This window comes from Cladophialophora psammophila (assembly GCF_000585535.1).
Source record: "Cladophialophora psammophila CBS 110553 chromosome Unknown aczJe-supercont1.5, whole genome shotgun sequence".
NCBI lineage: Eukaryota > Fungi > Ascomycota > Eurotiomycetes > Chaetothyriales > Herpotrichiellaceae > Cladophialophora > Cladophialophora psammophila.
Genome location: NW_006912926.1, coordinates 450,709 through 461,614, shown reverse-complemented (window position 1 = coordinate 461,614; position 10,906 = coordinate 450,709). Strand labels below are relative to the sequence as shown.

The window sequence follows — 10,906 nt, the reverse complement described above, 5'->3', positions numbered from 1 at the left end:
CAGGCAGCTTAATCGTCCTCGATGTCGTCGTCGGAGATGTACAGTTTCTCCACGCCCATCGCCGCCACGGCTGGCGCGTTATTCTTCAAGTCCCTAAGACTTTGCGTCGAGCCGAAACCTCCTCCGACGCGGGTATTGCTGACACCTGGTCCCGTTGCGCTTCCGGTGACTGGAGCTGGAGTCTGCATTTGCCCGATCCCTCCGCCAGATATGACATTCATAGCCATGTCGTCTTCCTCAAACCCTGCTTCATCCAGGGAAAGGTAGCTGGTAGGCTTGAACTTGGTGATCTTCTCCATGATAGTTGTATCTTGTCTCCTGGCCGCAAGGATGCGAGTCATGTACGGCAAAAGCTCGATTGTCAATGTATATCTGGAATGTACGACCGGAGGGGGTGGGTTGTTTTCGGTTCCTTCTTCGCCTTCAGGCCCGTCATGAGGGATGGATGTGTCTGGTGGTTCTAGTTCAACTCGTGTCGAGGAGGCACTGGTGGCCCTGTTCAGCACAAAATCTTTCGTTCGCCAATTCGCAACGCCACCATCACCGCCTGGGGCCAGGGTCTTCATCCCACTCCCAGTTGCAAAAACAGAAGATCCCCCGGCTCTTCCAGCCCAGACCCCCTCGCCATAGACAAACATCTCCAAGAGACCCTCCATCTCCTCGATTGGTTTCCACAGTCTCAGACTCGCGGGGTAGAACACTTTGAAAGAATCTCCTCTTTTACCACCCGGTATCGTGGCCGCCGCTCGATTGACTGGATATGGCAAGTTGAATAACAGGCCTCTGGTAGCAACGTGGAAGCTGATTTCGTCCTGCCGGAGCATGTCCGACGATCCTGCTTGAAGATTCGACTGCGTTATCCCGATATTGGGATTCGAGTTATTATGGCGCCGCCTAATTGGACGGCTCTCCGGATTTAGGACATCACTTGTGGAGAGGATGTCGGAGCAGCCATCGAAACACGCCTCAAACGCATCGCCGTTGCATGAGAGGATGTAATTTTCGTGTAGCGTGGAAATGAACGTCTGAATGTCCGTGCCAGTCTCGTTCAGCAATGCTTCGATATCCACTTGGGACGCCTTTGGAGTGTACAAATGCATAAGATGATCCGGTGGTTTTGGTGGTGGTTGAGCTCTAGTGTCTAATACGCGAGGATCTTCGCGTTTGTTGTAGACGATTTTGCCTGCTGCATGGAACATGTCGAGAGTTGTTTCACGCTGACAGACCAACTGCAGAGAATTCTTTTCCACCTCCGTCAATGCCAAGCTCTCCTTGTCTTTCGATGGCCGTTTTGCCTTCGCCGCAACGGTGCCGGACCACTCCGATCCATCTCCCCTTCTCAAGCACAGAAACTCGAGGGAGTTGACGGCACTGCGGACATCGCCCATTTCAGCCAGCCTCGTGATAATGGCTGGGCCAGGTACTCGACGTCGACGTGAGTCTCTCGCTTCCTTTTTCATCACTAGGTCCAGCGCTTTTGTGACGAACGTAGGGGCAACGGGGTTGAAGTCCATGGCAGTCACAAAGGGATGATTCAGGATCTCCGCACCTAGCAGTCGGTGGGCTGTGAAGCTATCCACCAGCGCTGTGGAAGAAGATAATAAAGTCTCTGATATGATGATGACCATAGGTGGGGATGTGTCCTTAGGACCCTGTTGACCACGAAATGCCATAGAGGGAGGCTTGCTCACTCGAGCGAGAAACTGCAGGATGACGGATCTGAATGAATGAAGGGCACTCGAAGATCTCGTGATCGTTGCTGGAAACTCTTCAATGACCAGAAGTCGGCCGCCTGGATCTCCTTTGGTTGCATTCCCCTCTGGAGAATCATCATTGAAAGCCAGACTACTGAATTGCCCGCCTCGATTCAAGAACTCGTCGAATTGTGCAGATAGTGAATTGTTCACACCCATATCTGACACAGCAGCGTTGTGCCATGAGACGAGCTGTAAGCCCAGTGCTTTGGCAAGCAGGCTGATGGTCGTGGTCTTGCCACTGCCCGCCGGACCCTTTAAGATTAGCAGTTTCTGGTTGTTGTGCCCATCCATCCTGCCCTGCAACCAATTCCGAACATCGGCCACCTTCTTCTTATGGACCACGAGCTCCTCGAGATTGGTAGGACCATAACGGTCGGCCCAGGGGCGATGGTCTTGATCATCAATTTGAGATGGATGTCCAAAGTTGTTGACATTCCGATCTGGTGCTGTAGGCTTGACAAATCTCTGGGTGGATGGCAAACTGCTACTATCAGCATGGCGCTTGAGGATTCCTGTCGCAGACACCACAGCTGGGAGTTGTCGGTCCGAGTTGATGTTGGGTCTGCCTCTATTAAATCCAAGTTCCTGCAAGGTTTCGTCGGAGAGCTCGTCGTCTTCGATGGCATCGCTCAACTCGCCATTATTCTCCACCTCCACGTTTGGTGTCTCAGACTTTCTCTTCCACCTCTGTTCCTCCGTCGCTTTACTGAAGAAGTTATGGAGTGACTTGTTCTTTTCCGCCTCGTCCTTGATTGTGGCATTCTTTCTCGCTTTCTCAGGTGATGATACCGGTGAGGGTTTGGCTGCGGCCTTTTTGGAGGCAGAATTGGTGGCTTTAGACTTCACCGGAGAAACCGTTGTAGAGGTCCTGCCATCGAGTGTGATCTCCCTTTGGAAATGCGTTCTTCCGGGTTTGGCCGCCCGGAGGTCCGACTCTTCATCGCTGTCGTCTGAAAGGACGATGGTAGATCTGCGCTGCCGTTTGGCAGGTCGAGGAGCCATTAGCAAGCATTCTGAAGCTATGGGCGTCACGCAACGACTTTCGTCGTGAATCGATAGGGGCTTGTCCTAGGATTGCTGCTCGCGACAAACGCGATCAAAACTTCAAATGTTGGAAGCAAAGAAGTCACCCCAAAGCGGCCAGTTCACGTGATGAGATGTCGTGCATCGTGACGGAGTTCCTCGTACAGCCTAATTGACGAGGTATTATTATGTACTTGGTTTGACTTGGTACACCAACCTCGGACACTCCTTGCCACACCTAGACGTCCTTATTGTTTGTCATTGAAAGTTACATCGAGTCTTTCGCTCTTGTCTATCTAGCTCGCTAGGTGCCTAGGTAGCTAGGAGAAGGAGCTCCTAGTTATACCCATACCTCAGAGGGCATCGACATGACTTAACAGACGAAATAGGGGCAACAGAGGGAGGGACCAGGACCGTCCATTCATAAACAAACCACAACCGTCTCCTGCCGCCATTCAAGACTTGCTTCTTTTTCCACACGTTCGACTTCCATCGGCACAGCCCGGCGGAAAAATCGAAACACTTGGTGCACGATTTTGGAGAAGCAAGTCTTCCCTCTGATCGTTGGACCGTCGCCTATGATTCTGGTCAACTCCTCACATCTCCTTTCCTTGCCCCGCGCGCTCATCGGCCTTCTCAAGCCAATTCTCTTCCAATAATGGACGCTGAATGCTCCCGTCGGAATCGGAATCCTCTTGCCGTGCGTTGAAATCTTGATTTCTTCCCCGCATTTCGCTCCATGTCCGAATCTGTGCCGATGCCCGCGGGAATCAATGTGCATTGGATTTCTAGATTGCTTCGTTCTATCCTCTTCGTTGGAACCGTTTTCCCTCTTTTCATCTTTCTTGTAGTCAGCAGGAAAGCCAAGGTGCGATATACTTTTGCTCGGCTCTCTCATTGAGCGGTACAAGATAATATATGCACATAGAGGCCGAAGTTACTTGCTTGCTCAACGGGACTCGATATCAACTTACATTCACTTCTCAATAGACTATTGATGAGCCTCTAATCTCAAATCGGCATTATAAACGACCTGGGTACATCAAGACACAGCACAACAAAAAGATACGAAGTAGCCATGGCGCCAGCCCTCGACGTGTACGACCACTCCTCCGCCGAAAACCGCTCCGTCGGCGCGTTGGGAGTGACGACTTCGGGCAAGAAGCTGAAGATCCGCTCGTATCCGAAATTTTCGTCGCTCGAGGAGGAGCGATTGTACCGCAAGCAGCATCTCGCTGCCGCGTTCAGAGTTTTCGCCGACAGAGGCTTCGATGAGGGTGTTGCGGGCCACATCTCAGTAAGGGACCCGATTTTGAGGGACCATTTCTGTGAGTCCCCAAGTCTTCCCTTTCGCAATCTGGGGTGATCGTGGATAGTGTTTTCAGGCGGAGCTTTGTATTGGGACTCAGGAGAGGGAGAGAAGTAAGCCAAAAGGAGGTTGGAGGACGCCTCTCTTAACAAGATATTGCCGGCGAAACCCATACTGACAATTACACGACCGGCAGGGTTGAACCCCCTCTCTCAGCATTTTTCCCAAATCTGCGTCTCCGACCTCATCCTTGTGAATGAAGATGGCGAGGTCGTGATCGGCGACGAACCCATCAATGCCGCTGCATTCGCCATTCACTCTGAAATCCACAAGGCTCGCCCGGACGTTGATGCGGCATGCCACGCTCACAGCGTTTACGGAAAGGCCTTCTCGGTTTTCGGGAGGGAGCTGGACATGATGACCCAGGATTCACTGAGGTTCTACAAAAGCCATGCCGTCTACGATAACTTTGGGGGCGTAGTGTTGGACCGGGAAGAAGGAAAGAGGATTGCCAAAGCGCTTGGGAACGGGAAGGCGGTTATTCTTCAAAATCACGGTTTGTTGACTTGCGCGAAGACGGTATGATCCTCCAAAATTCGTTGTTTCTTTCTCTTGCAAAGCCGCGCTGATACTTCGGCTTCTTTAGGTCGATGCTGCGGCGTTCTGGTTCATCAGCCTTGACAAGACCTGCCACGCCCAGTTGCTCGTGGACGCAGCGAGTGCCGGCAGTGGACATAAGAAGATCCTCATCTCAGAAGAAGAGGCCGAGTTTTCCTATCCCCAGGTCGGCACGGATGAGAAGGGTTGGCTCGCTTTCCAGGGCTACTATGATGAGCAGCTGGCCAAGACGAACGGCAATTTCTTGAAATGAAGTCGCGCATCTCTTAGTGAGCAAACAAGCGTTTGTAGATCACCTTTTCTTTTCCAGGGAGACGAGGTCACAAACCATCCAATCCCGAGCATCATATTTCCTTCTCTTTCAGGTTTAAAGCCATTGGTTCAGTCTTGTACTCGCGGTTCTGTCCTTCCTCAGGGTGAGGATTCTCTAAATAGAGCAGTTGGTGGGCATTCTTTTGAAATTGCTCTGAAGCAGGGAAGGCGCCGCGAAGACGGCGATGATTCCCTGTCTAGCCTCTGAATGATCGTTCGCGTTTACGAGACTCTCGGCTAATCGAGCACAACCCAAGGAGAGTCGAGAAGCAGATGATGAGCGACTCCACAATTTGCTGGCCAACCGCCTTGGAACTTGGATGCAGTTGGCATTCAGAAGCAGCAGAGTAGGGATCTAACTTCCCCAAGCCAATCGAAGTCTTTCCCTCGTCTTGCTGCGCGATGACATGGGCTAGTAATCGCGTCTGGGATTAGTGATGGAAACCAGTTGGTAGAGTTTGGAAATACAATAAGAGCCAGCTCCTCCCTGAAGGCCGGTTGGCCTCGTAGATGGTCCCGATAGGTCCCCTTTCTCCGTCTAGAGGTCCATAAGAGGTGGTTGACCCTCTAGTCCAGGACTGCTTCGGTCCACCAACAACTGGTCATAAGTTCGGGGTTGTAGACTAAATTGACGTTGACAGCATCTCAAATACCATCCAACAAGGAGCAAAATTTTGCCCTATGGTTGCAATACACTTGTACCTCACCTCCATCCCGGCCGGACGCAGCGTTGTGACGATGTGTTGGGACCCTGTAGCTCCAATAGCTCGGCATTCGAAATGGTATCACGTCCAAGTTGGCCACGTTGCCCAACTTCTGTGGCTTCTTTTGTCGCAAACTCCTTGGCCACAGTTTTTAAACCCTTACAATCTTGGGAGCAAGCACCACAACGCACTCTGACCTTTGCCCAACATGCCGACAGGAAGCTGCTTCTGGGAAACATTAAGATCGAGTACTCCGGGGAGCCTGCTATGGCAGTTAGTCCCTCTGCGTAGAAAGCCTTGTCTCGTCGATCAGCGTGGACTGATGATCTGTTAAACCAGGCGCTCTGCCACTGTACCGACTGTCGAAAGATTTCAGGCGGAAACTGAGCAAACCACTTTGTCGTGCCGAGCTCCGATTTCAAAGTCGCCCAAGGGACACTCAAGGAAATCACCAAAACGACTGACAGTGGAAAGCCGATCACTAATTGCTTTCGCCCTGGACTGTGGTATGTGATTGATTTCGTGGACTGCCAGCTTTAGTAGGGAAGGTCGGGAGGGTAAATCTGAATGAAGTTTGCCCGACAGGCACCAGACTGTTCCGATATGGCGACACCTTCGGCATTATCGATGGCGTGAGGATCATCAAAGCAGGTGTCTTGAACGACGTCAACATCCTCAACAACGTCAAACCCGGCGCCGAATTGTTTGCGCACGAGCGTACCAATTGGGTTCCGGCCTTGCAAGGTGCCATTTAGATTAACACAATGCCGCCACCGTCTTGAAAGAATGCATGAAGGAGATCGGGGTGGTACAAGAAGGAACAAGAAAAGAAAGAATGGAACAATGGATCTGATGGCTTGACTTCCGGATCAATGCTGGTTGAGGAATCTGGTGATTGATCTTCCCCACATTGCCAATGATACTTGATTAACGGTTGGCCCGCTATTAAATGCTCCTTGCCTTGGGGGAAATTGATATGATCAAAATGGTTACATCGAATGTTAAGCTGGGGGGATGATGTGAAGTGGTTTCCTGGGCCAACTCCTCCAGATCTCGTCGGAAGTGTAGGACGCCGCCAGCACAAACTCCTTCTCCAACGCCGGTCCAGCAATTATCGCTTGCTCCTTATAATGCGTGGGTATCGTAATGCATCTGGATCGCTTTCAAACAAACTTTGTCCAAAACAGATGGTCTTTTTCCGTTCCCTTGTCCAACCTTCAGAGTTCCCCACTGCAAGGCGTGGACGTTGGCTTCGGAGTTGGGCTTTCTGGGTCATCGGATGCTGCAGGATCTTTCGACAGGCTCCTCAGAGAACTTGGAGCAATCATTGTTTTCAACGGACTTGGGAGGGGTGGAGCAGGCGAATTCTTTCTCGAGGGGCTCGACAGCGGGCTCGCCATCGCGAGACTTCTTGCACGCGCATGTAGTTTGCGTTCCTCTTCCCCGTTCCAATCCTTCGTAAGCTCCGCTCGAACTCCTCGGCTCCACTGTCGTACGACATCCTCAAAAGACGACCAAGTGATGCTGTCGTCGACTTGATTTGCAACAGCCATCACATCGAGCTGAAGCTTGAGCTCCCATCTCAGCTCCGCTGCTTTCAGCCAATATCGAAGGTTGTCGGCACGCCTATACGGTTTCGCCACGTCCTCGTGGAAGGTTTTGATGTAGTCGAAATGCCTCTTGGATCGTTTGACGGCGGCGTTGTGCATGGTCACAAGATCTCTACCATCAGCGAGGTTGCGGAAAAACTCTGGGGTGGAATCGACCTTCTCAGTGGATGGGCTTTGACCAATTCCATGAAGCAGGAAGTTGAGAAAGTTGATGTCTCTTTCTTGCGCTCGATCAATCCACTTGGCATCGTCCATCCAGTGCCAGTCCTTCCTCTCGGTCTTGTCTGCTTCCTCCAATTTTGCTTCTTGATCAATCATCATGCCAACGTCACTAACCCAAACCAATACTGCAAGCCTTTCGTCCTCTCGAAAACCGCCTGCAAAGTTGCGAGAGGCACATTTCTTCAGGACATCCAGCACAGAGTAGAGATCCCTCCGCAATTCCTGGTCGGATCTTATAGAATTCAATCTCTGGGGATTGGGATGTAGCGTGTAATAGAGTCTTGCAGCTCGGATTGCTTGAGTCGTGGTATCGAGGACATGGAGTCCCTGAACCTCGTAGAATCCTGGTGTCTGATCTTCAGGGGTTTCCCCTGTTGCATGTTCACAGGACTCGACAGCCTGTAACGCGTTTTCTAGAGCTTCCACTAATTCTTTCTTCATGGTTTTCTGATCCGGAGGCGGGGCCACATATGTCGATCGATGACTGTACGTTGATACGGTCGGGGGTAGCATCACGTCCGTACCATCCTCGCGCACGGCATCCCACATGGCCTGGGACTCGTCCTCAATCGGAGATTCGACCAGATCTTGATTTGCCGTTAACGACAGTTTTGGAATGTCGTATTCTCCGTTCTGTTTCTTCTTTGCCATTTGGCCTCCCTTGCCATCTAACAGACCCGTTCGGGCGAAATAGTATTGCAGATGGGCGATGCTGCCGAGGCTCATGACACTCTCGCGGTTCTTGGCCGATTCGGCAAAGGAACCTCCTTGAGGACGGACATAGCCACGTCGGCGAGAGTTTGTACTGGTTCGAGAAGTAGTTGAGGCATTGGAGTATGAGGATCCGCTCGAGATTCTCGAGGCGCCGGAGCAGGATCGATTGGACAAGAGACTGGAGGTGTCAGGGGTGGCGAGGAGATTTGGGGAGGGCGAAGGCGATCGAGAAGGGATGCAGGATGATGACAGATCTAGATCTGTGCTCATGGCGACCGGATGGTTACTGAAGGCCTCGAACCGGGGAAACACAGGATGTTCTGAAAATAGAAAGAGAGCAATGACTGTAGCACTCTCCTGGAGGTAGGCGTGGACTAGGTAGCACAGACAGGTACGGTAAACGGCCGACCGGCGGTGACAGACAGATGGGCAAGTCCAAGTGATGTTGTAATGAACGAGGGAGGATCAGTCTCGATCAAAATGCACACAACAGTTGGAAAGGAAGATCGACCTTGCCATGGTGGTTGATGATTGAAGAGCAGGTTGGTGGTGGTGGTAGTGGTGGTGTTGGTGAAATTGCATCGAGACGCTAGTGCCAGATTCGAGGTCGAAAGGGGGAAATGAACGCAGTCTGGAGAAATCAACAACCGGCTGGGACACCTGCTCGGCTCCTTCAAGCCAGGCCACTGCCCCGTGATCCTGATCTCACAATGAATCTCCGTCGCAACGTTCTATGTACGCAGCTTCAATCACAGATTGCACGTTGGCAGCAAAGGTCCCAGTGTCGATATATACCGAGCATACCTACGCACCTATAGGAGGCCACCAGGGCCATTTGTTGACACGTCAGACGCGAACCGCGCGTTCCCTCCAAGGCCTCTTCACCTACTGTATGTACCTAAGGTTTGTCGGGATCGCCGGGCCAATCCGTCCAGATTCTTACCTATGTAGGTACGTAGCGAGGCTCTCCCAGAGTCTACCTGAGCCTGGTTGTCTTCCCTCTTCCTCTTCCATTCACAACACTAACTTTCGTCAACTTTAGACGATGGGGCCCGTTTGCGACGCTGGGGGACCCCAACCCGGCCTCCCCTCTGGTGTACTCTAACTCTTCAGTAGGGCGGCTATTGTGTTGCTCTCTTACCCGGCAATTATGCATCTCTGCCCACTTCGAAGACCTGGTGGAAGGTCGGTTTTGTGTTGGTCCTCTTGGACATAAATGCGCCGTCCCGCGCTCGCGACATGTTCCCTTTCTACTTAGTATTTGCGGGCTGGACTTTTTTCCAGGAAGATCTGCTCGCGGCTCACCTCGATTTCGAACTAAGGTGATGCCGCCCTGTACGGAACACTCACCCTCGCCTGACCTGGTGAGCGATCACCCTTGAACTCACCAGCCATAAGGGCGAAATCCTATCTAGCTCAATGCTGCCACCACACTATCGTGGTGACTTTTCACGATTTCATTGTGACTCTGGAAATGAATGTTCGGCTCAAATTGACAACTCCGAAGTCGGAGTTGTCGTCAACGTGATCCTGATTCAACAGTCCGCGTCCTCGGCATCTGAGTCATAGAACACAGTGGGCTCGTCGCAAACCGGGTAGTCCACATTTTCGGCACTAGTCCTTGAATCGGCATTGCCAGCATGCGCGTTCCTCTCGATCTCGATGGGATGGGCGCCGTACATATCGTCCATTTCGTATTCGGCATCGTTGTCGTCAGTATGCTCCATAGCATGATCAGCATCGACGGTTGGCTGTTCATTGTTGAGTCGGAGCATTTCGATAGTATTGGTCAGTCTCCATCTGGTCGAAATCGATGCTAGACTCGAGGACCTCCGCATCACTAGCAATGTCGTGTGGTATCAGTTCAACGCACGGGATGGTAGCAATGGGGTCCTGCTAGATATCGTCCGTCCCAGTGAAATCCCAGCGCGAAGCTAAGTGCCTTGAATAGGTCCCAATAGCAACGGAATCCCAGGTCGCGACGAGAATTTGAAGAGATAATCTCGCAGCGTTCTTTGTACGTGTATAGTGGATTCTATTTTCGACCGATCCTGATCGCAATGTTTGCATCTTGCAATTTCTGGTGGGAACGTCTGGCATGCGGTTATGTCACGTGTACTTTCTGGGGGTTCTAAGCGATGCAGAAGATCGATCTGTTCGGTATTTTCCCAATTGTCATTTTGAGACTTCGGTTCGATCCCGGTAGGATAGCAGACCTCCCAGAATGTCTCATCATTGCCCAATTTCGGCCACAGTCGAAGCCTGAGTACTTGGCGGTAATGGTACGAAAACTCGACTTGTTTGTCCGAGTAGATGTAAACCGATTGTCCATGCCTTCTTAGTGTGTCTCTGTATGCGGCAAGGACGTGTTCGCGAGCACTCATGAACCTGTCGTGAAAGCTTTTCTTGATAAGATCAAAAAGATCATCTTCTAAACTACATACCCCAAGCGCCGCCAATCCAATCAGGGTCACAAAAGAGGCCGCGAATGCGCCGACTCATCTGAAATTCATACTCTGAACACCAGAATTTGAACCGGTCACGCCGTAATTCCGCTGCTGATGGTCCGCGCATATCATCGAGAAGATAGTCGAGCCATACCTGTAGAGCATCCTCACATGCCTGGATATCTTCATC

The 10,906-nt window shown here is 51.6% G+C and overlaps 6 protein-coding genes across 6 annotated transcripts; 2 read left to right on the top strand and 4 right to left on the bottom strand.

Annotated features, from left to right (window-relative positions):
* Window positions 1-8: 8 nt before the first annotated feature.
* Window positions 9-2,759, bottom strand: A1O5_03816 (uncharacterized protein; the record flags this gene model as incomplete). Its single annotated transcript, XM_007744427.1, has 1 exon — window positions 9-2,759. The coding sequence occupies one exon, from the start codon at window positions 2,757-2,759 to the stop codon at window positions 9-11; it is 2,751 nt and encodes a 916-aa protein (XP_007742617.1).
* A 1,099-nt stretch (window positions 2,760-3,858) lies between these two features.
* On the top strand, window positions 3,859-4,960 carry A1O5_03815 (L-fuculose-phosphate aldolase; the record flags this gene model as incomplete). The annotated part of the gene is made up of 3 exons (XM_007744426.1): window positions 3,859-4,108; window positions 4,286-4,668; window positions 4,736-4,960. The coding sequence occupies 3 exons, from the start codon at window positions 3,859-3,861 to the stop codon at window positions 4,958-4,960; spliced, it is 858 nt and encodes a 285-aa protein (XP_007742616.1).
* A 971-nt stretch (window positions 4,961-5,931) lies between these two features.
* On the top strand, window positions 5,932-6,478 carry A1O5_03814 (uncharacterized protein; the record flags this gene model as incomplete). The annotated part of the gene is made up of 3 exons (XM_007744425.1): window positions 5,932-5,996; window positions 6,063-6,229; window positions 6,309-6,478. 3 exons carry the CDS (start codon window positions 5,932-5,934, stop codon window positions 6,476-6,478), a joined length of 402 nt encoding a protein of 133 aa, XP_007742615.1.
* A 462-nt stretch (window positions 6,479-6,940) lies between these two features.
* Window positions 6,941-8,539, bottom strand: A1O5_03813 (uncharacterized protein; the record flags this gene model as incomplete). Its single annotated transcript, XM_007744424.1, has 1 exon — window positions 6,941-8,539. The coding sequence occupies one exon, from the start codon at window positions 8,537-8,539 to the stop codon at window positions 6,941-6,943; it is 1,599 nt and encodes a 532-aa protein (XP_007742614.1).
* A 1,265-nt stretch (window positions 8,540-9,804) lies between these two features.
* Window positions 9,805-10,044, bottom strand: A1O5_03812 (uncharacterized protein; the record flags this gene model as incomplete). Its single annotated transcript, XM_007744423.1, has 1 exon — window positions 9,805-10,044. One exon carries the CDS (start codon window positions 10,042-10,044, stop codon window positions 9,805-9,807), a length of 240 nt encoding a protein of 79 aa, XP_007742613.1.
* Window positions 10,045-10,326: 282 nt separating this feature from the next.
* On the bottom strand, window positions 10,327-10,906 carry A1O5_03811 (uncharacterized protein; the record flags this gene model as incomplete). The annotated part of the gene is made up of 2 exons (XM_007744422.1): window positions 10,540-10,906; window positions 10,327-10,497 (listed from the first exon to the last, which is right to left on the bottom strand). Coding segments are annotated over exons 1-2 (285 nt in total), but the record flags the coding sequence as incomplete, so codon positions are not given.